The 24,930-nt window shown below is 41.7% G+C and overlaps 1 protein-coding gene across 2 annotated transcripts in view; it reads left to right on the forward strand.

The window, feature by feature from the left end:
• Positions 1 to 24,930, forward strand: part of RNF121 (ring finger protein 121) — a 66,278-nt gene that overhangs the window by 33,247 nt on the left and 8,101 nt on the right. For both annotated transcript variants that reach the window (XM_023209551.2, XM_023209552.1), the window contains exons 4-5: positions 18,160 to 18,314; positions 22,348 to 22,455. In XM_023209551.2, the coding sequence (XP_023065319.1) occupies positions 18,160 to 18,314; positions 22,348 to 22,455 (263 nt within the window). The remainder of the gene's footprint in view (positions 1 to 18,159; positions 18,315 to 22,347; positions 22,456 to 24,930) is intronic.

Genomic DNA, 24,930 nt, shown 5'->3' on the forward strand with positions numbered 1-24,930 from the left:
ACGTTCGTAGGCAGAAAAGGTAGGTCTTCCCTTCGAAACATTGTGGGACAGATTCATGAAGGAGATAATCATCAGAAACTATTCAATTGGAGAGAGCAAAGATCACTTGACTGGGAAAACTAAGCCTCTCATGAATCTTACAGGATCTAGATTACACTAATCTAAATTTTTTTAAAAACGGGCCGGGTGTGATGGCTCATGTTTGTAATCCTAGTACTTTAGGAGACTGAGGTTGAGCAGATGGCTTCAGCTCAGGAGTTCAAGACTAGCCTGGGCAACATGGCAAAACCCTTTATCTACAAAAAATACAGAAATTAGCCGAGCATGGTGGCCTGCGCCTGTAGTCTCAGCTACTGGGGAAGCTGAGAGGTGGGAAGATTCCTTGAGCCTGGGAGGTCAAGGCTGCAGTGAGTTGTGATCGTGCCATTGCACTTCAGCCTGGGAGACAGAGCAAGACCCTGTCTCAAAAAAAAAAAAAAAAAAAAAAGGAAAAACAGTAATGGATGAAATGGGGGTGGGGGGAATGACATACAGAAAACAAATAGCAAAATGACAGAAGTTAATTCTTCCTTATCAGTAATCACTTTAAATATAAATGGATTAAATTCTTCCATTAGAAGACAGAGATTGGCAGATTGGTTTTAAAAATCCCCTCATTTATTGTTATGCTGTCTATAGTAAATTCACTTTAGGTGGAAAGACACAAGCCAGGAGTGGTGGCACACACGTGTAATCCCACCTATTGGGGAGGCTGAGGTGGGAGAATTGCTTGAGCCAGGGGGTGCAGTAAACTCATAAATGAGTGAAAGCCCCCTTGGCATTTCTGGGCTTATATGTAGAAATATTTTAAATTATATAATTTTGGCTAATCTGCAAATATTTTTACAACCTATTCTGAAGAAAGTGAGTATGCATATATGCACTGCAGTAATTTTCAATAAGAACTTTTTCCTTAAGTGTGGAATCCTTTCTTTAAACATTATCTTAAGGAAAAACTCAATCTGGAAAACAGTTAAGAGGCTGTTCTGCTTGATATGAGGGTTGGGTAACCCTAACACCCCTGCTTCCCCCTCTGAAATCTCTAGGACTCATCATAGCACTGTTAGAAAACCACTGATGTGTTATTCACTAGTTAATTCTTTTTTTTTTTTTTTTTTTTTTTTGAGACAGAGTCTCGCTCTGTCGCCTAGGCTGGAGTGCAGTGGCGCGATCTCGGCTCACTGCAAGCTCCGCTTCCCGGGTTTATGCCATTCTCCTGCCTCAGCCTCCCCAATAGCTGGGACTACAGACGCCCGCCACCTCGCCCGGCTAGTTTTTTGTATTTTTTTAGTAGAGACGGGGTTTCACCGTGTTCGCCAGGATGGTCTCGATCTCCTGACCTCGTGATCCGCCCGTCTTGGCCTCCCAAAGTGCTGGGATTATAGGCTTGAGCCACCGTGCCTGGCCACTAGTTAATTCTTAACAGGAAACGTGTCTGTGACTTAATGAGCCCTTTTGTACTGGGAATGTGCAGTTTTCTCATTACTGCCACATCCTGTAAACATAATGCTAAATTTTATTGGTGAGAGGATATGCTAACATGATAGCACATCTTACACTGAGAAACTTCAACTCATATCTTTAGAAAATAAGAAAAGAAATCTACCTAGGAGTGGAATTGCTGAGTCATGTGATAACTCTGTGTTTAATGTTTTGAGGAACTGCTGAACTGTTTTCCACAGAAGCTGCACAATTTTCCATTCTAACCTAAAGTGGATTGGGTTTTTCATTCCTCCACATTCTCATCAAGACTTCTTTCACTCCATTTTTTAAAAAAAATTTTATTTATTATAGCTACTTTAGTGGATGTGGATGTCATTGTGTTGTTGATTTGTATTTCCCTAATGACTAATGATGTTGGGCATCTTTTCATGTGCTTATTGGTCATTTGTATATTTTCCTTAGAGAAATGTTCGTTTAAGTCTTTGCCCAATTTTTGGTTGAAATTTTTGTCTTTTTGTTGGGTTGTTAGAGTATTTTATATAATCTGGATAATAGACCATTATCAGATATATGATTTCAAATATTTCCTCACATTTTATCGGTTGTCTTGTCTTGTCACTTTACTGATAGTGTCCTTTGACGCATAAACAGTTTTAAATTTTGATGAAGTCCAGTATATCTATTTTTTCTTTTATTGCTTGTGCTTTTAGTGTCATATCTGAGAATCCATTACCAAATCCAAGGTCATAGAGATTTACCCCTATGTTTTCTTTGAAGAGTTTTATAGTCTTGGCCAGGTGCGGTGGCTCACGCCTGTAATTCCAGCACTTTGGGATGCCGAGGTGGGTGGATCACAAGGTCAGGAATTTGAGACCAGCCTGGCCAACATGGTGAAACCCTGTCTTTAATAAAAATACAAAAATAGCTGGGCGTGGTGGCACATGCCTGTAATCCCAGCTACTCGGAAGGCTGAGGCTTGAACCAGGGAGTCGGAGGTTGCAGTGAGCCAAGATCACACTACTGCACTCCAGCCTGATGACAGAGCAAGACTCCTTCACCTCCCCAACTGCAAAAAAAAAAAAAAAAAAAAAGAGTTTTATAGTCTTAGCTCTTACGTTTGGATTTTTGGTCCATTTTGAGTTTTTGTAAATGGTGTGAGATAAGGATCTAAGTTCGTTCTTTTGCATGTGGATAGCCAGTTGTCCCAGCATCATTTATTGAAGAGACTTCTTTTTCCATTGGATGGTCATGGCAGTCTTGTCAAAAATCAACTGATCAAAGATACGTTGGTTTATTTTTGTACTCTCAGTTTTATTCCGTTGATCTGTATGTCTGTTCTTTTGCAGGTACCACATTGTTATGATTACTGTAGCATTGTAGTAAGTTCTGAAATTGGAAAGTATGTTCCTCAACTTTGTTCTTCTTTTTCAAGATTATTTCAGCTATTCTGAGTCCTTTGCAATTCCTTATTAATTTTAATATCAACGTTTCCATTTTACAAACAAAAGAAGTTGGAATTTTGATAAGGATTGGATTGATTTCTCTAGATTGTTTGGGGAAATGTTTCCATCTTAACAATATTAATCTTCCAGTATATAAACACAGGGTATCTTTTCATTTATTTGGGTCTTTAATCTCTTTCATCAATGTTTTGTAATTTTCAGTGTACAAGTCTTGCACCTCCTTTGTTAAACTTATTCCTAAGTATTTTATTCTTTTTGATGCCATTGTTAGTGGAATTTTAAAAAAATTCCTTTTCGAATTATTCATTGCTAATATGTAGAACTTCAACAGATTGTTTTCTGTTAATCTTCCAACTTTGCTGAATTTATTAGCTCTAATAGTTTTTAAAGTATTTTTTAAGGATTTTTTATATGTAAAATTGGTCATCTGAAAGTAGAGATAGTTTCACTTCTTCCTTTCCAGTCGGATACCTTTTTTTCCCCTGAGACAAGGTCTTATTCTGATTGCCCATCCTGGAATGCAGTGGTGCAGTTTGGCGATTTTGGCTCACTGCAGGCTCGACTTCCTCAGGCTCAGGTGATCCTCCCACCTCAGCTTTCCAAGTAACTGGGGCTACAGGTGCGTGCCATACCAGCAGTCTAATTTTTTGTATTTTTGGTGGAGAGAGGGTTTTGCCAGGTTGCCCAGGCTGGTCTCACTCTCCTGAACTCAAGCAATCCATCTGCCTTGGCCTCCCAAAGTGTTGGGATTACAGGCATGAGCCACCGTGCCTGGTCTTCCTATTACAAGCTGTGTTTTAGTAGGAGTTAGCAACCTCCTGTCAGGAATGTTGTGGAGGGGATGTTTGTGATTTTTTTATGGAATGGTTTACTGGATGTGTTGAAGTCCTCGCAGTTAGCTCTGAAATCTGTATCAAATTGAATTACCCATAAGAGGTGAAGGCCTGTCTTCGTGTTAGAGGATGAAGCAGACCTGCCTAGAGACAGGATGAGGTTTTCATTCTGCAAAAGTTATGTATATTTGTTATCAAAAATTTGAACAATATAACAGTATGTGACATAGAAATCAAAAGTGTCCAGAGGGAACCACTGTTAATCAATTTGTTATAGATAGGAAAAATCTGCAAGTATATGTTTATAAATTTTTAGATGTTTTTGACATCCATTAGGTTCTGCAGCGTTTTCCACCTAATACTATCTCAAATATCTATCCATATTGGTGTGTATATCATCCTCTTAAACTAATGACTGCATAGTAATTTTGTTTTTTTCTTTTGAGACAGCGTCTCTGTTGCCCAGGCTGGAGTACAGTGGTGTGATCTTGGCTCACTGCAACGTCTGCCTCCTGGGTTCAAATGATTAAATTTTTTGTAGAGTTAGGTCCCGCTATATTGCCCAGGCAGGTCTTGAATTCCTGGCCTCAAGTGATCCTGTTGCCTTAGATTCCCAAAGTGTGGGGATTATAGCATGAGCCACCCCAGTTGGCCTTGTGTTTTTTAAATAGCATGTTTTTACTGATGTATAAATTTCTACTTTATATTATTTAAATATAATATTTGTGTTTTTTAAATAACATGTTTATACTGATGTATAATTTTCTACTTTTAAATATTATATATTGACTTCCTACTTTGGAAGGTAATAATTATATGTTTTTTGTTGTTGTTGTTGTTTTTTTTTTTTTGGAGACAAAGTCTTGCTGTGTCACCCAGGCTGGAGTGCAATGGCATGGTCTCGGCTCCCTGCAATCTCTGCCTTCTGGGTTCAAGCGATTCTTCTGCCTCAGCCTCCTGAGTAGCTGGGACTATAGGCTCGTGCCACCACACCCAGCTACTTTTTGCATTTTTAGTAGAGACAGAGTTTCACCATGTTGGGCAGGATGGTCTCCATCTCCTGACCTTGTGATCTGCCCACTTCGGCCTCCCAAAGTGCTGGGATTACAGGCATGAGCCACCGCGCCTGGCGGTAATAATTATCTTATACTGCTATACCTATACCCCTCACATACTACAAACATTTCCTCCTCCCAATTTTTAAATAAATATTCATTGTTTACATTATTAAGTACTATACGTAAGTATTATTCATAAGCTGTATTATTCACAGCTTGAGCCATGTGGTATATTTGGTATATTTTCTTTCCTTTGCTTAGGTTTCTTTTGGAATGTTTCTTACTGATTTGTAAGAGCTCTTTGTATGTCAGGAATAAGCCTTTTGACATATTTGCTACGGATATCTTTCCCCAGTTAGTCATTTGATTTGATTTGTAGAATTGGTAGAGAATTTTTATAGACTAGATTTATGAATGATCTGTTTTTTTTTTTTTTTCTTTAAGACGAAGTCCTTTTCTGTCGCCCAGGCTGGAGTGCAGTGGCGTGCTCTCCACTCACTGCAGTCTCCGCCTCTCGGGTTTGAACAGTTATCCTGCCTCAGCCTCCCAAGTAGCTGGGATTACAGGCTCCTGTCACCATGCCCAGCTAACTCTTTGTATTTTAGTAGAGAAGGGGTTTCACCATGTTGGCCAGGCTGATCTCGAACTCTGGACTTCAAGTGATCCACCCAAGTGATCCACTTGCCTCGGCCTTGCAAAGTGCTGGGATTACAGGTGTGAGCCACCACCCCTGGCCCAATTTATGAACAATCTTGTTGGCTAAGTACTCTATCTTTTGCTATTCTGTTTGGATGGCCCATCTTGCTATTCCTGATTTTCTTTTCTTTTTTTTTTTTTGAGACGGAGTCTCGCTCTGTCGCCCAGGCTGGAGTGCAGTGGCCGGATCTCAGCTCACTGCAAGCTCCGCCTCCCGGGTTTACGCCATTCTCTTGCCTCAGCCTCCCGAGTAGCTGGGACTATAGGCGCCCGCCACCTCGCCCGGCTAGCTTTTTGTATTTTTTAGTAGAGACGGGGTTTCACCGTATTAGCCAGGATGGTCTTGATCTCCTGATCTCGTGATCCGCCCCTCTCGGCCTCCCAAAGTGCTGGGATTACAGGCTTGAGCCACCGCGCCTGGCCTGCTATTCCTGATTTTCTATCTTGGTTCTTACAAAGTTCTTCTGCCTGCCTAGGCATATTTTAGGTAATAGCCATAGCCACCAATTTCACAATTCTTGTGGACCTCTCATTCTCAAATCTGCAGTAGGTTAAAGGTCAGTTCTAGGGAGGAGAAGCAGAGCATAAGTATAGTTGGGACATTACCACCTATGTAATTACGTAGACATAATTAACGCTAGTATTTATTGTGTACTGTCTATTTATTTGTTCAGTCAGTGGATATTCGTTGATCCTTTCTATTCCCACGCTGGAGCTGTGCTCAGTTAAATTGTTTCCTTTGTGGAGAAACCACTTTGAAAAAAAGTTTCAAACTGTTTTTAAATTAAACTCCCTATGATCTGGGGGAGTTTAATTCCTAGATATATGGCAGGAGAAGATTTTGGTACACCCTCCTAGGATTTTTCTTTTTTCTTTCTTCCTTTTTTTGAGTCAGACTCTTGTTCTGTTGCCCAGGCTGGAGTGCAGTGGCATGATCTCAGCTCACTGCAACCTCTACCTACTGGGTTCAAGCGATTCTCCTCCCTCAGCCTCCCGAGTAGCTGGGATTACAGGTGCCCGCCACTATGCCCAGCTACTTTTTGTATTTTTTAGTAGAAACAGGGTTTCACCATGTTGGTCAGGTTGGTCTCAAACTCCTGACCTCAGGTGATCCACCTGCCTCAGCCTCCCAAAGTGCTGGGATTACAGATGTGAGCCACCGTGCTCGGCCCCTCTTGCGATTTCTCATAGCAACACTATTTACAGTAGCAAAAATTTGAAAATGACAATACGTAAAGGTGAATGGGTAAGTTAGTTGTGATATAGTCACATAATGAAATATAAAATAATACATATGACATACTTATAAAAACCAAAATATAAATAACTATAGCTACAAATAATGGTAAGGATGAAGCTTAGTGGTATAATATTGAGTACAAAAGATAAGCCCTAGAAGACCACTTATAAGTTGACATTTTTTTTTTTTTTTTTTTTTTTTTTTTTTTGAGACGGAGTCTTGCTCTGTCGCCCGTGCTGGAGTGCAGTGGCCTGATCTCAGCTCACTGCAAGCTCCGCCTCCCGGGTTTACGCCATTCTCCTGCCTCAGCCTCCAGAGTAGCTGGGACCACAGGCGCCCGCCACCACGCCCGGCTAGTTTTTTGTATTTTTAGTAGAGACGGGGTTTCACCGTGTTAGCCAGGATGGTCTCGATCTCCTGACCTCGTGATCCACCCGTCTCGGCCTCCCAAAGTGCTGGGATTACAGGCTTGAGCCACCGCGCCCGGCCATAAGTTGACATTTTTTATAGAAAGGTAAAAATAATGGAAACTTCAGTGGTATGTTTTCTTTTTTTTGGCTAAGTTTGTGTTATGCATAAACAGTATGTTTTAAAATTATGTATCTGTGTGATAAAACCATATTTTACTTTATTTTGAGACAGGATCTTTCTCTGTCACCCAGTCTGGAGTGTGGCGGCATGATCACAGCTCATTGCAGCCTCAACCTTCTGGGCTCTGTTGATCCTCCCACCTTAGCCTCCCAAGTAATTGAGACCACAGGTGTGCACCACCCATACCTGGCTAATTAAAAAAATTTTTTTTCTGGAGATGGAGGTCTTCCTCTGTTGACAAGACTGGTCTCCAACTCCTGGGCTCCAGCAATCCTCCCACCTTGATCTCTCAAAAGTATTGGGATTACTGGCATGAGCCACCGTGCCAAGACAAAACCGTATTTTAAAAAGCAAGGGAATACAATCAAGATTCCAGATAATGGTAACCTTGTATAGAAGAGAGATTGCAGGATAGGATAGAGAAGAGCACATAGCTAGATATAAGTAATTTTAGATGTTTCACATCTTAGGTTCATTTGTGGGTTCAGTATTTATCATGTTATTAAATAATTAATGTAAAAAGTAAAGAAATTATGTCATGTGGTACAGGATGGATGAACCTTAAAGACATACTAAGTGAAATAAGCCAGTCACAAAGAGACCAATATGATTCCACTTATATGAGATATCTAAAGTAGTCAAATTCATAGAAACAAAGTAGAATGATGGCTAGGGGGTGGGGGGAATTAGGGGCTATAGAGTTTCCATTTTGCAAGACAAAAAAGTTCTGGAGATCTGTTACAGAATAGTAACAGACAGTAATACATACCATTATTGAACTGTATACTCAAAGATGGATAAAATGGAAAATTTTTTGGTTTTTGAAACCACAAAAGTAGTTTTGGTTGACACAGTGGCTTACACCTCTAATCCCAGCGCTTTGGGAGACTAAGGTAGAAGGATCACTTGATCCCAGGAGTTCCAGACCAGCCTGGGCAATGCAGGGAGACCCCGTTTCTTCTAAAAATTAAAAAATTAGCTGAGTGTGGTGGTGTGCACCTGTAATGCCAGCTACTTGGGAGGCTGAGGCGGGAAGATTGCTTGAGCCCAGGAGTTTAAGGCTTTAGTAAACTATGATCACATCACTGTACTCCAGTGTGGGTGACAGAGTGAGACTCTGTCATTTAAAAAAAGACAAAATAATAATAACTTTAAAAAATTAAAAGTGGTCCATGCATGGTCTAATGATGAGAATGTTTATTAACCAAAGAATTTGAATAATTTATTTTTTTCTCTACCTAAAGTTCAAAAATAAAGCAAGAAAGAAAGCAACTACCAAGACAGGGACTTACCTTACCTTAAGATACACTATAAGAATAGACAAACAGACCAGTGGGACAAAATGCAGATCTCAGAGATAGATGGGAATTTAATGTACAATAAAGATGTAACCACCAATCAGTAAGAAGGTATTCATTGTTAAGTAGATTAGTTGAGAAAACTGGCTCACCACAAGGAGAAAAATTAAAACTGGATTTGTGCATAATACTGAATACAAAGGGGACTCAACATAGAGACCTAATTATGAAAGGTAAAGTTATGAAACTAATTTTTAAAATGTAAGCAGACTGGGTGGGGTAACTCATGCCTGTAATCCCAGCACTTTGGGAGGCTGAGGTGGGCAGAACACTTGAGCCCAGAGGTTCAAGACCAGCTTGGGCAACATGGCCAAACCCTATCTCTACAAAAAATACAAAACGTAGCCAGGTGTGGTGGTGCATGCCTGTAGTCCCAGCTACTCAGGAGGCTGAGGTGGAAGGATCACTTGAGCCCAAGAGTTTGAGGTTGCAGTGAACTGAGATCATGGCAGTTCACTACAGTGTGGGTAACAGATGAAACCCTGTCTCAAAATAAATAAATAAATAAATGAAGTTTTTTAAAAATAAAAATATAAACAAGTAAAGATTTGATAAATTTGATTTTATAAATTAAGGATTTCTGTTCTGTTAAAGATATGACAGACAGAGTTAACTGATAACTGAATGGAGAAGAGATGAATAATGATTAAAACTGACAGTAGATTAATATCTATCCAGAGAAACTCCTACAAATCAACAAAAGACAGCAGCTCCAACAGAAAAACAGGCCAGGGATGTGAACATATTTACAGGAGAGGAAACCCAAAAGGCCATCAAGCATGAAAAGAGATGTTCAGAGTCATTAGTAATTAGAGAAATGCACATAAAAATATGAGATATCGCTTTTCATCTATTTTTAGGTTGGCAAAAACTAGAAAGCTGAATAGTGCCAAGTGTTGGCAAGGATCAGAGGCTATAGGAGCTTTTTTGTACTTTTTTGTGGGTATGAAGACTGGTGCAGGCATTGTGGATAGCAGCATGGCATTGCTGAGTCAGAGTGAATATACACATACCCTGTGACACATCCTAAGGGGACATGGAAGAGGGTGTTCCCTGAAGTGTTACTTATGGCTGAACATTGGGGAGTTGGAGGCAATGTGGATATCTATCTCTGAGGGAGTAAATAGGTAAAATGTGATGGATGCATATCGTGAAATTGTTTTACAGTTAAAAGCAATACATTAAGTACCTGTAGGAATTTGGGAGGACCTTAAAAGCATAGTACTGAGAGGAAAAAGTAAGAAACAGAAAGATGTATAACACAATGCCAGTTAATAAAAATATAAGCAGAGAAAGCAATAAACAGTTTGTATGAACAGGTACAAATAAAAATACACATGTGAAGCACATTAGAATGTCTATGGGGTGAGGAATAGTAATGAAAGAATCAGGAAGACTCCCCAGAGAATGTTGTGTAAAGGAGAGGCACTGGGATTGTTGTTGAGTAGTAGAAACATGAACTGTTTGAAATTAGCCATTAGAGCTTTCAAAAAAAATGCCTCTTATGGCATGCCAAGAAATGATGGAATTAATTGATAGGGCTCTGTTTCTTTCAAACTGAATGAAACTTTTTGTTCTTCACTAGTGCAGGTTGGTGGTGCAGCCTGTTAGTGGGCCTCCATGACCACTGAATGGAAAAGCACTAGCTCTGTTCTCCTAGACCAAGGTTTCTCAACAGAGGAACTATTGGCATTTTGGGCCAGATAACTCTTTGTTTTCTCGGGGGCTGTCCTGTATATTATGGAATGTTTAATAGCATCCCTACCCTCTATTCACTAGATGCTGCTGACACCCTTGTCCACTTGTAACAACCAGATGTCTCCAGACATTGCCACATGTCCCCTGGGAAACAAAATCACCCCTGATGAGAAACACTGTCATAGGCTCTAGAACCTAGAGCGATATGGATATTGCCAGCTATGAGACTGATGATGAGCAGGTATGCCAGCCCACTGAGAAGTATTAAGTTCTGTCCATAACTTAGAAGCTCAAGTCCAACCTTCACATTAAGAGAAATGTAGGCTGGGTGGCTGGGTGTGGTAGCTCATGCCTATAATCCCAGCACTTTGGGAGGCCGAATGGGCAGATCACGTGAGGTCGGGAGTTGGAGACCAGCCTGACCAACATGGAGAAACCCTGTCTCTACTAAAAATACAATATTAGCCGGGTGTGGTGGTGCATGCCTGTAATCCCAGCTACTCAGGAGGCTGAGGCAGGAGAATCACTTGAACCCAGAAGGCGGAAGTTGCGGTGAGCCGAGACCGCCGCGCCTTTGCATGCCAGCCTGGGCAACAAGAGCGAAACTCTGTCTCAAAAAAAAAAAAAAAAAAAAAGAAATATAGGCTGGGCATAGTGGCTCATGCCTGTAATTCCATTCCAGCATTTTGGGAGACTAGAGTGGAAGGATAGGTTGATCCTAGGAGTTTGACACCAGCGTGGGCAACGTAGTAAGACCTAATCTTTAAAAAAAAAAAAATTAGCTGGGTGTGGTAGCCTAGGCCTGTAGTCCTAGCTACTTCAGAGGCTGAGATGGGAGGATCACTTGAGCTTGGGAGGTTGAGGCTGCAGTGGGCTGTGATTGTGCCTCTGCACTCCGTCCTGGGCAACAGAGTGAGACCCTGTCTCAAAAACAAAAAACAGTCTGGGTGCAGTGGCTTGCGCCTGTAATCCTAACACTTTGGGAGGCTGAGGCGGGCAGATCACCTCAGGTCAGGAGTTTGAGACCAGCCTGGCCAACATGGTAAAACCCTGTCTCTACTAATAATACAAAACTTAGCCAGGCGTGGTGGCAGGTGCCTGTAATCCCAGCTACTGGGGAGGCTGAGGCAGGAGAATTGCCTAAAACCGGGTGGCAGAGGTTGCAGTGAGCCAAGATCATGCCACTGCACTCCAGCCTGGGCGGCAAGAGTGAAACTCCGTCTCAGAAAACAAAAAGCAAACCAAAAAAAAAACCCCAAAAAACAAAAGCCCTGCTTACAAAGAAGAGGCCAAATAAATAAGGTTAAAAGAAGAACAAATGTAAAATTTAAAACAAAAAATTTGTAAAAATACAAAAAAATAAAGCCCTGTTGTTTGGAGTAAGAAATCATACTGTATCTAAATTTTAGATACTGTTCTTTTCAATTTTAGCAATACTAATACTTTAGATTGCTTATAGTTCAGATTTGTTGATGATTTAAAAAATACTCCACCTACTCTGTTATAGCACTTATACTGAATTGTGGTTGGTTCTTTCTCCTCAGCAGACTTGAATTCTTCTCATTTGCTCTCTCTTGGAACCTCATAACAGCTCTGCAAGGTAGTCAGGGTAGGTATTTATCTCCAGTTTTCAGATTAGTAAACCAAGGTACAGAATCCTGAAGTGATTACTGGGAACACAGGACCATTAAATTGGAAAGTTGGACCTAAAACCAAAATCCAATTCTTGGTTAAGTACTCTTTCTGTAGGTTCCTCTTAAAGGCTTCAGGAAATTTTTGTCAATTTCTGCCATAGTCAGAAGTTTTTAACCCTCTTGAGTTTCCTTATTTAACGCCTGTTGCATAAGTCCTTTCCTTGGATCTCAGGTACTTTCTCAACCTCCTCTTAAGTCTCTTCATCATCTTGCCTACCTAGCCTCTCCAGATTTCCCCACAAACTCAGTGAATGATGATTGGTAGGCAACTTAAGAGACAGAAGATCTGGATTGGAAACCTAGCCCAAACCAGACTTTTGGCTTCTGCATAGCTCAGTTTTCATCATCTAGTCAGAGTCTAACTTTACTCTTTAGCTCCCTCAGGGATGTTAGGGGAAGAGATAAGTTTATGCCTGGAAAACTTATCTCTAGCTTACAACATGTGGAGATGATCTCTAGCTTACAACATGAGGCGATGCAGAGGTGATAAGATGAGAATCCTGAAAGTCAAAAGTGCCAAGCATCTGCAGACTGGAAAGGCACCTGATGCACAGGGAAAGATATGATCTGTTTTCATGAATTCTGATTTCTCTGAGATGAAAGGGATCTGCAGGTTTTTTTATTAGAAATAATTGTCAGGTAGTGTTGATTCCATCTCTACCAATACACCTTCTACTCATGGTTCCAGATCTCAGTTAAGAGGCAATCCATTTAAATGTGGAATAGCTCTTACTGTTAACATCTGACATCACCATCTCAACTATTTTAGCCTTGTGGAGGAATAAGCAGGATATTGCTATTCTTGTCCCTCAGTAAATCAATGAGTTAGTTTCAGGCTAGTCTTCAGCTTTGTATTTACACATTCAGGGAAAGAAGGATGAATGACTTTTGTGTTACTCCTTCCACCTGGCCAGACCCAAGCCTCCTTTAGAATCATTCAGAACTCTGCCTCTTCCAGGATGTTTTCCTGACAGCTCCTGCCTCATCTTTCCTCTAAATTCCCATGTCAGTACTTGATGCTTTGTACTGGCCACCTAATTCATGTGTTTATATGCCATCAGCCAAGTCCTGGAGGGCCAAGGCTTTCATGCTTTCTATAGCATCAGGCACAAGTGTTTGAGCAAATTAGTGAACCAAATGTGTCTCTGTAAGTGTTGCCATGAGATGGCACCAGAGGCCCTGCAATTGTTCTGCATAACTTTTAGCTGTTTATTGCCATTTATATGCCTTCCTTAATGAAGTTTAAACTTATTTACCAAGCAAAATGCCAATAAATACTAAAGTAGAAACTGAAAATTTGTTTTTTTTTTTTTTTTTTTTAAGAGGCAGGGTTGCGCCATGTTGCCCAGGCTGGTCTCAAGCTCCTGGGCTCAAGCGATCCGTCTGCCTCAGCCCCACAAAGTGCTGGAATTATAGGAGTGAGCCACCATGCCCAGCCTACAGTAGAAATTTTAAACCAAATAAAGAAACCAGGTAACTTCCCCTTTTATCGCATGGTAGAATGTTCTGTTCACTCAGCTCCTCTGCCTTGCCCCTCCCCAGGAACTGGGCCCTTCCACCAGCAGCTGCTTTCTAGGCCCCAAGCATAAGCTGTCTTTCACTCCCTAATGGAGACAGCCTGGGGACCTGAAAATGGCCTCAAATCCTTGGTTTGTGTTTTCTGATAATTTATTTTTCCTAGAAAGGACAATTAAACATTAATAAGAAATTGCTTATAACCTCATCACTTTTCATATGTCAGTTATTTTGGTTTCCTCATTCTGGTCTTTGCTCCTTTGTATGTGTGACTTTATACATTTTTAATCATGCAAAGCTGTAATAAGAGCTCTCATTTACTGAGCGCTTATTATGAATTATGCACCACACTTGTTTTATATATATTACTTCCATTTAAATATAAGAACTATTATATCAAATGCTTATATTTACTACACTACTCATAATGAGTGCTGACATTATTAGGCACTGTTCTAAGTGTTTCCATGCCTTAACTCATTTAATCCATACAACCTTATGAGAATAGATACCGTTAACCCCATTTTACCATAGTTTAGAGAACCGAAGCTTATCAGAGTTAAGTGATCTGCCTACGTTAACACAGTAATTAGCTGTATTGGGATTCATATTTAGATAGCTTTAATTCTAAAATTTCTGATCATTTCAGTGTATCATTTCATTTTGTTCATTCTTTAATCATTTCTATTTGGACTTCTAGAAATGGTCTGAAGGCTAACAGAATCATTAAAATTAGAGTTTGATTTAGATCTTTTTCTTGCAGCTAACCTGGTAGCTCCTAGAGGACTAGAGGTCATGTTTATTTCTGTACTCCTTTTCCCATTAAATGCAAAAGTAATACTTAATGAGTTGAATGAGTAAGTGGGTGAACACTGTCTCTACTCTCCTAGGAAGTCTGGGATACAGAACTAGTTGATAGAAACTTAGCCTGTTAGAACTTGAAGGGGTTTGAAAAATCAAGCCAATCCCTTCCTCCAAGGAAGGAGGAAGGACCTCCTTAGGGTGACCCAGTGAGTTGGAGGCAGAATGGTACTAGAAACCCGGTCTGCTGGGCTTCTACTCCACCATCTGGTTTCAGAAAGCCTAATCCTATCTCTAAATTCCTTTCTCTCTCCCCTTTTTTCTCTTTCTCTCTCGCCTCTTGTTCTTTGTCTCTTCTCTCACACACAGTCTCTCTCTCTCTTTCTCTTGATGTGACTTGATGTAGCTTTACATACTTGATGTATATCTCTAGATGTAGTTTTTTCATCCTAAAATTTCAAGCCCGAAAACTACAAAACAAAACAAGATTTTTCTTTCCTGATGCCCAGACTTAATCCTCATTGTGTCTTTGTTCAACTCAGAATAGAATCCAGGATCTCTGCTTCTCTCCTCACCCAAAATGTGCAGAGCTGCAGCTCATGTAGAGAAACTTACCTTGATTCACATTTCTCCTCAGAACATGCTATTGGTGATTGGTGGGGAGTGGGAAAGAGCATCTTAGAGCAGGCTGGTTGTTTTAATGCAACAGCCAAGTTTTTGAAAAACTGGCAGGAGAACAGGAATTTCTGTTTTTTTCTCAGAGAGAGCAAATGTGACCAGACTATGTGATTTAATTCTTCTCTGGGCCTACTGTTTTGTAAACAGCCCCATGAGCCTGTTAAAGCAAATAGCGTGAAGACCAAAAACCCTCCACCCCTTCTTGCCATATGCCACCCTTTTAGTTTCATAAGTTGGGTTGCCTTTTCCCCTAGTTGTGATGTCTTTTCCTGGTGCTCCTAGTGTCTCCTAGAAAATGGCACCTGGGGCATTATTTGGGTAGCCGTTTGTTAGTACATCCTGGTGCTTCCACACTTTTTATGTAAGGTCAGACTGTTTTAGAATGCTTCATTCAGAGAGTCAGTTGTGGGTTCCTGTGCAGTGAATTGTTATTGAGGCTTCATGGCTCATGGACCAGCAGCCAGTACCCTCAGGTACACAAAATGGGAACCTCTAAAGCAAAGTGGTTCTGCTTACCATTTTCTCTGTTCTGTTCTGTTTCTTTTTTCCTGTAAAATGACGCTTTTGTGTGTGTGTGTGTGTGTGTTTTGTTTTTTGTTTTAAGATGGAGTCTCACACTCTGTCACCTGGGCTGGAGTGTGATGGCGCGATCTCAGCTCGCTGCAACCTCCACCTCCCAGTTTCAAGCGATTCTCCTGCCTCAGCCTCCCAAGTAGCTGAAATTACAGGTGCCTGCCACCAGGCCTGGCTAATTTTTATATTTTTAGTAGAGACGGGGTTTCACCATGTTGGCCAGGCTGGTCTTAAACTGCTGACCTAAGGTGATCCACCTGCCTTGGCCTCACAAAATGCTGGGATTACAGGTGTGAGCCACCATGCCTGACCATCTGAGGCTTTTTCTTGTCACAGAGAAGTCTATAAGAGAATGGTAGCTACAGACAAACACTAAAATGAAGCTCTAAGCTGCACTACCTATTATGGCAGCCATCAGTCCCATGTGGCTGCTGACCACTTGAAATGTAGCTAGTCTGTTGTAAATGTAAAATACATATTTGATTTCAAAGCCTTAGTACCAAAAAAAGTAAGCCATTTCATAAATAATTTTAATCTTGAATACATATTGAGATATTTTGTATATATTGGGATAAATAGAATATATTATTGAAATGAAAACCTGTTTCTTCTTACCTTTTAAAAAATGTAACTAGAAGATTTTAAACTATGTTCGTGACTTGCATGATATTTTGTTTGGATAACACTGGTCTAGAAATCCCTAATCTTTTTTTTATTTGAGACAGAGTCTTGCTCTGTCACCTTGGCTGCAGTGCAGTGGCGCGATCTCGGCTCACTGCAAGCCCCGCCTCCTGGGTTCACACCATTCTCCTGCCTCAGCCTCCCCGAGTGAGTAGCTGGGACTACAGGCGCCTGCCACCACGCCCAGCTAATTTTTTTTTTTTTTTGTATTTTTATTAGAGACGAGGTTTCACTGTGTTAGCCAGGATGGTCTCAATCTCCTGACCTCGTGATCCACCCACCTCAGCCTCCCAAAGTGCTGGGATTACAGGTGTGAGCCACCACGCCCGGCCAAGTAAATACTTTCTTAGTTTACTCCCAAAGTGCTGGGATTACAGGTGTGAGCCACCACGCCCGGCCAAGTAAATGCTTTCTTAGTTTACTATAGAACGCCAGGAAACTAGCCACTCTTTTCCTCTCTGTATCTCTCTTTTTTGTTGTTGTTTTTTAAAAAATATTCTTTCATTTTGTTGATGGCATCAGGAAGAAAACCTCCATTACGTATTATGTGCTATCTTTTTTTATACCTGCTACTCACTGGAGAAGGGTGACATCTAGTGACAGAAGGGTGGTTGGGAAGGGAGTTAGGAGGCATGGGAGAGAAGACTGGCGGTGACTTCAGACTTCTGTCTTGGAGTTAGAATTATTTTATGCCTTTAAAGAACTTCAGCTAACAAGTCTGAGGGAAGGCTCTGAAGGAGGGAGAGTAAAACAGGCACTCTTTAAAATAGAAATGTACCTCTCTCTGAGGGAGTCCTACTCTCGTTTTACTTTCCTTTTATTTATTGGAATTTATTGAGGACATATCATGTGCCAGCAGTTTTCTAGTGTAGAGGAAATGGGAATACGGCCTAGTCACTGCCCACAAGGAGCTTATATACAGGTGGAGAATGAATTCAAGCCCAGCCTCATACTCTAGATAAGCACTATAATGATGTTAGAAAAGAAAATGTGTTTGGAGCACTGGAAAGCACTTTCTGCCTGGAAAGGAGACTGAAGGCCTTGTGTGTCTTGGATGTGATATTGTCAGGCAGAAAGGCAGGTGGGAAGGACAACCTGATGGGGACAACCTGACTTAAAGGCCTGGGGAGTGGTAGATGGCCCTTGAAATAGTAGGTTGGGGCCATATTATGGGGGATTTGACAGCCTCGCTAAGAATGTCGGATCCTCTCTACTAAAAATACAAAAATTAGCCAGGCATGGTGGCATGTGCCTGTAATCCCAGCTACTCGGGAGGCCGAGACAGGAGAATCGCTTAAACCTGGGAGGCAGAGGCTACAAGTGAGCCGAGATCAAGCCATTATACTCCAACCTGGGCAACCTGAGCAAGACTCCATCTCAAAATAAATAAAAGGAATGTTGGATCCTGTCCTTTATGCAGGGGGACTGTTCAAGCAGAGAAATGACATGGTCAAGATTTCGTGTTCGGGGTACCATTCTTTCACTCCTCAAAAGGATAGACACTGAATGCAGGGAGATTAACAAAGAGCTCATTGCAGTCAGCCAGCCAAGTGGTAGCAAGAGCTCAAATGGAAAGGAAAGAATATATCCGAGAGATAGTTGAGTGAGGGATGAAAGGGAGGAGGAGTCAAATATGGTCCTAAGTTTCTGACTTGTATCACTAGTGGAGTTACCTTTGTCCAAAGTTGGAAGTACAGGAGAGGATCAAGCTAAAATAGAAAACAAGCTGCATTTGGGACTGTGGACAGAGCTGCAGAGGGAGCTGGCTAGAGCTGAAGTGCTTGTGTTTGTGTTTCAGATGGTGACCCTCTTTCAGATGTGGGTTGTTCCCCTCTATTTCACAGTGAAGCTGCACTGGTGGAGGTTCCTAGTGATCTGGATCTTGTTCTCTGCTGTCACAGCCTTTGTCACCTTCCGAGCCACCCGAAAACCTCTAGTACAGACAACCCCAAGGTGAGAGTTTAAATAGTGGGAAGAGCCCAGGTTTTCCGAAGCTAATGGGTTGGAATGCATGGGAGGAGCATAGGTTTAGACTGAAAAAATTCCTGGTTTTGTCTGCCAAAATTACTTGGCATGGGGCACCTCTAAAACGAGCTGATTGGGAGACTCCCTCCCCTATTCATCGATTAAAAACCCCAGATATTTCTGTATAGCTTACTTCATGGTTTCAAGGTCTTTTTATATTAAAGGCAAACAAAAATAAGCAAATCATGGTGATCATTGTGGTCTCATTTTAAATGTTTTCTTCTGTGAACCCTTCTCTGATCTCTGAATTAGATTTTCCAGTATATTCTCTCATATTGCACAGTAGTGTTCCTTCATATAACTTACCACAATTTATAACTAAATACTGTTTTGAGTATCTGTCTCCCTCACTAAACTTTTACCTCTGAGATCAGGAACCACATCCATTTTGTTTGTCACTGTATATTCAAGCCCTGCCATGGGGCCTGGCACATAGTAGCTTACTCTGTGAATTTTTGTTGAATGAATGAATCTTAGCAAATTTATAATTTTCCAATAAACAATACTTCCTTCTTGAGTCACAAAGCAGCCAGTGCCTGTATAATTCTTTTTATTTTATTCAAATTCGTTTCTCATTTGATCCTCCCAACCAGCTTGTGAGGTAATTTAATATCTGTACTCAACAGAAAAAGAGATTTTCTCATTCATTCAAATAAGCACTTACTATGTGCCAGGCCCTGTGCTGAGCGCTGGGGATACAGAGCTGGATAAGACATGGTCCCTGTCTCAAGGAGTACTCTGTTTAATGGAGGAGATGGACGAGAAAGCTCCTGTTGCAGTGCAGTTGTTAAGTGCTATGACAGAGGTTTGTGTAGGTCCAAGAGGGCTTGACTGGCCAGCCTCAAAGTTGTGACCACCTGATCCAAAGTCTTTCAATTGTAGACTGCTCTTCTTTCTATTCTTATGTTCTACTTTCCTGCAAGCCTTTCTCTGGCCTTCTGGAGTTTCATTGTTTAAGGTGAAATAGGTGATCCAGAAGTTTCTCTCTGGCTTTGGTAATTTACTTTAAGGGCCATTGTGGAAGATACAGGATGTGGAGCCGGATGAATGTGGATTGGGACCTCTAGCCCTGCCACTTGTTCAACTGTATGACCTTACCTTTCTGAGCCTTGAATTCTTCATCCCTAAAAATGGGACAGTAATTGCTACCTCACATAGGGAGATAAGGTGATATGAAGAAAAAGTGTAATAGAACAATGTAAGAGTCACCATGAACACTATAAACAGTGCAAACTTTTGGCTAAAATGATTGAAAATATGTCTCTAATATGGAGGATTTTTATAATAGTAACTACTACCTTTTTTTTTTTTTTTTTTTGAGACGGAGTCTCGCTCTGTCGCCCAGGCTAGAGTGCAGTGGTGCAATCTCAGCTCACTGCAAGCTCTGCCTCCTGGGTTCACACCATTCTCCTGCCTCAGCCTCCCGAGTTGCTGGGACTACAGGCGCCCACCACCATGCCTGGCTAATTTTTTGTAGTTTTTTAGTAGAGGCGGGTTTTCATCATGTTAGCCAGGATGTCTTGATCTCCTGACCTCATGATCTGCCCGCCTCGACCTCCCAAAGTGCTGGGATTACAGTTGTGAGCCATCGTGCCCAGCCAGTAACTCCTTGCTATTTATTTATTTATTTATTTATTTATTTAGAGACAGTGTCTTACTCTGTCGCCCAGGCTGGAATGCAGTTCACTGCAACCTCTGCCTCCCGGGCTCAGGCAATTCTCCTGGCTCAGCCTCCCAAGTAGCTGGGATTACAGGTGTGTGCCACCACACCCAGCTAATTTTTTTTTTTTTGTATTTTTGGTAGAGACCACGTTGGCCAGGCTGGTCTTAAACTCCTGACCTCAAGTGATCTGCCTGCCTGGGGCTCCCAAAGTGCTGGGATTACAGGTGTGAGCCACCATGCCCGGCCCTGTAACTAACATTTGATAGTGCTTTACAATTTCAAAGCACTTTTTAAAAACAGAGATGAGGTCGCACTCTGTCGCCCAGGATAGAGTGCAGTGCCATGATCACAACTCACTGCAGCCTCATCCTCCTCGGCTCAACCAGTTTTCCCATCTCAGTCTCTGGAGTAGCTGGGACTACAGGCATGCTCCACCTTGCCTGGCTATTTTTTTATTTTTATTTTTAGTAGAGACAAGGTCTCACTGAGTTTCCTAGGCTGGTCTCGAACTCCTGAACTCAAACAATCCTCCCACCTCAGCCTCCCAAAGTGTTGGGATTCCAGGTGTGAGCCATTATACCTGCCTTGGAGCACTTTCATAAACATCCTTATTTGTACTATACATGCAGCATTTCATGAACATGTATTATATACCAGGAAATGGGCTCCGTATACCTCTCTTGTCTCAAAGAGGTGATTTGACTTATCTGAGGTTACCCAGCTACTAAAACATCACTTAATCCATATTGAGTTTTTTGACCTAAAATTTCATGTCCCTTTCACTATGTCTCTCTCCGTTATGATCAGTGCAAACCCTGGAGAATGGAACTGTGTGTATTCTTTAAGACAGCACTAGAAGGAAGATGTTTGGGTCCTTTCTCTAGCCTGAGAAACCATCACTGCTTGCCTGGCCACAGCAAGGAGGCACGGGCAGAGAAGGACCTTGACTTTCCTCCCTAGGGCTCAGCAGGGTTGGTAGTAACCTAGTCAGCTCTCAGGATCCACACAGACTTGTGCTGCTTATTCAGGCAGATTGCTAACTTGTTCATTAGCTCCCATCAGAGATAGAGTAGTGGCTCCTGATGATGGGAACCCACTCTTGTAGCCTTTAAAAGGCTCTGGTTTGGCCAAGCAACAGCGGTTTATGCTTGTAATCCCAGCACTTTGGGAGGCTGAGGTGGGAGGATCCCTTGAGCCTAGGAGTTGGAGGCCAGCCTGGGCAACATTGCAAGACCCTGTCTCTAGCCAAAAAAAAAAAAAAAAAAAAAGGCCCTGGTTCATTCAGGAAACCGTCTTTCTTGCTGAGTCTAGTAACTGGGATCCATCATGTACACTGTTCTTTATTGGCTGCTGGGGCATACTACTGCTCCTTCAGGAACATGAACAACCCCATTCTACTTCACCACCACCACACACTTGTATCCAACTCAAAAGGTACTTCTTAAGTGCCTCTCTCCTTTCCCTTCTCCCTCAGAAGAAAATTCATTTCAGAAGCAAATTCATTATACATCATTTCATTTTTGGCTTGTGGATAGGAACAAAGCTGTATTCAGACTAACCAGGCCCAGGTACAAAAAACCCGTAGCTCATTCTACCTCGGATTTGTCTCTTGATTTCTGTTTCTGAACAACTAGCCTTCCTGCCTGTTAATCTTCTGAGCATAGTTGTGTTTACTACTTTTTACTTCCTCATTTGAGGTGTCATAGCTGTCTAAGGTCAGCTGTGCTCCTTCTGTGAGGCAGAAACTGCCTTTTTAGGAATCTTTTCCTTGGTCTGAGACCGTGAAAATACAAAGCACAGCCGGGCGTGGTGGCTCACGCCTGTATTCCCAGCACTTTGGGAGGCTGAGGCAGGCGAATCATGAGGTCAGGAATTTGAGACCAGCCTGGCCAATGTGGTGAAACCCCATCTCTGCTAAAAAAATATAAAAATTAGCCAGGTGTGGTGGTGAGCACCTGTAGTCCCAGCTACTCAGGAGGCTGAGGCAGAAGAATCGCTCGAACTCGGGAGGCAGAGGTTGCAGTGAGCCAAGGTCGCGCCACTGCACTCCAGCCTGGGTAACAGAGCAAGACTCCATCTCCAAAAAAAAAAAAAAGAAAATACAAAGCACTACTTCTCGAGTATATGGAGGCATTTCTGCAGTTAAGGGAGTGAGCAGCTTTGAATAGTAACCGAAGTTGCTCAGTAAGTCCTGAGCAAAGACCCCATTGATGTGAGAATAAAGGAGTCTTGTGATCCAGTGACCACTGAGGCCAGAATCTCTGTGTCAGCTGCACTAACTTTCTCTCCTTTCCCCAGGTTGGTTTATAAGTGGTTCCTGCTAATCTATAAAATCAGCTATGCCACTGGCATCGTTGGCTACATGGCTGTCATGTTTACCCTCTTTGGTCTTAACTTATTATTCAAGTGAGTACCCTTTGTTTTTGTTTTTGCTGGAGTTTGGGGACGAGTGGCTCTTGAGATGTACCTCTTGCTGCAAGTCATGGTTATTAACAGGAGGGACATAATATCCAGGATAGGAGACTTGGGTGCTGTGGAGGAATGGGAGAAGACAGGCTCTCCGTGATTTGTGCTGGCGGAAAGCAAGGAATGTCTGAATATATACAGTGTCAAAGTCCTAAATCATTTAATATTTTCCAAGGCTTTATATTTTAGTGGAAAAGTCTAGTAACCAAAGTAAGCATAATAGTTATTATAACCTGCTATCCATTATTCTATCACTTTAACAGAGCTGTTTTTCTCATCGGTGTGTACTGTTTGTTTGCAACATCCACTCTGCATGAATGGCCTTATGTTCAACTAGGCCAGGGGTTGGCAAACTGTGCCCTCTGTGCCAAATAGCCCACAACCTGTTATTATGAAATGAAGTTTTACTGGAACATAGTCATGCTCATTCATTTATATATTGCCTGTGGCTGTTTTTCCACTAAAACAGCAGAGTTGAATAGTCGTGATAAAGATCATATGGGCTACAAAACCTAAAATATTTACCATCTGGCCCTTTATAGGAAAAGTTCGCTGACTCTTGGGCTAGACCATCAACCTACATGACCATGGTTGGCTACAGCTAGCAACAGATTTGACTTAGAAGGATACAAAACAAAAAGATAGAGCAGAGCAGTGTCTGCAGTCTTCACAGTAGACTCAGAGCTTTGGTATGAGGGAATGAGATGACACAGACCGGTGTGGAAGCCACCCTGGCCTAGGAGCCCCATTCCCCCAGGAACACATCCAGTTTCAAGAATGTCCCAGTCCAGATGCGTTGTACTAATCACAGGTCATAATTAGTGTTTCCTGTAATATAGCTGACATTCGACGAGATTTCTCAGGAAACAGCTGTAGAAAGTTAAGCCATGGATGTTAAGTCCTGCTTCATTGTTGGGCACTTAGGTTGTTTCAATTTAGTACCGTCATAGATAACGCTGCTCTGTTGCTTCCTAAGGGTGCATTCCTAGGAATGGAATTTTGGCTATTGCCTCAGTTGTTATAAGCCTTCCAGAAGATCTCTATTAGCTTACAGGTCTTCCTACCCCGAATTGAATCAGGTGCCAAGAAATCCTGAGCTCAAAGACTGGAGCGTACAGTGAGTCAGTGAGACAGATGAGGGTGGAAATATGATTTCTTGGATGAAATACTGGTGGCTGTGGACAGTGGATCACGAGGAGCCCTAAGCCTAGGACAGTGCACTGAAGCTAGAGATTTAGGATTCAAATTTAAGATAATGAATGGAATGATCACTGGCCTCTTCCCTGAGCCTAGGCAGGAGTAGGAGTCTCTGAAAGGAGTTTATTTTAGGACAAGTAAAAATAAATCCTGGCCAGGTATGGTGGCTCTCACTTGTAATCCCAGCTATTTGGGAGGCTGAGGCAGGAGGACTGCTTGAGGCCAGGAGTTCAAGACCAAGCTGGACAACATATTGAGACCCTCAACTCTAGAAAAAAGAAAAAAAGAAAATTAGCTGGATGTAGTGGTGTGCACCTGTATCCCCAGCTACTCAGGAGGCTGAGGTGGGAGGATTGCTTGAGCCCAGAAGTTCAAGGCTGCAGTGAGCTATGATTGTGCCACTGCATTCCAGCCCAGGTGACAAAGGGAGACCCCCATCTCAAAAAAAATATAAATAAAATAAATCCTATTTTATATAGTGAGAGCACACTCATGAAATTCTTTCTTCCGGGGGTAGTACAGGCTGAAAGAATAAACAGGCTCCTGAAGGGTTTAGATGAATTCATCACTGTAGAGTCAAACACATCTTGTCGAAGAAAACAGATATCTCCTGGAAACTTTCTAACCTGTATGGTTAAAAAAAAAAAAATCAATATTCTGTATTATGGATTTTTTTTTCTTTTTTTTTTGAGATGGAGTCATGCTTTATCACCCAGGCTAGAGTGCAGTGGCTCACTGCAACCTCCACCTCCCGAGTAGCGGGTTCAAATGATTCTCCTGTCTCAGCCTCCTGAATAGCTGGGACTACAGGCGTGTGCCACCACACCTGGCTAATTTGTGTATTTTTAGTAAGGATGGGGTTTCACCATGTTGGCCAGGCTGGTTTTGAACTGACTTCAGGTGATCCACCTGCCTTGGCCTCCCACAAATGTTGGGATTACAGGCGTGAGCCACCACGCCTGGCCTCTGCATTATGTTTTAAATATAATTCTTCTGTAATTAGTTTCTTTTTACTTGCCTAAACTCTACAATGAGGAAAACAGAATTGAGAATCTTGATCATTTTTGTGCTACTGATCAAATTAATTGGCGTAAGATCAATGATTTCTAGTGAGTTAAATATTCAAGGTTCATAAGCAAATGCAACTTTGTATGTAAATATAATTTGTAACTAAGCAAATACATACGGTTCTTTGTACAAATATTTTAACAAAGATAA

Source organism: Piliocolobus tephrosceles, chromosome 13 (genome assembly GCF_002776525.5).
Source record: "Piliocolobus tephrosceles isolate RC106 chromosome 13, ASM277652v3, whole genome shotgun sequence".
Lineage (NCBI taxonomy): Eukaryota > Metazoa > Chordata > Mammalia > Primates > Cercopithecidae > Piliocolobus > Piliocolobus tephrosceles.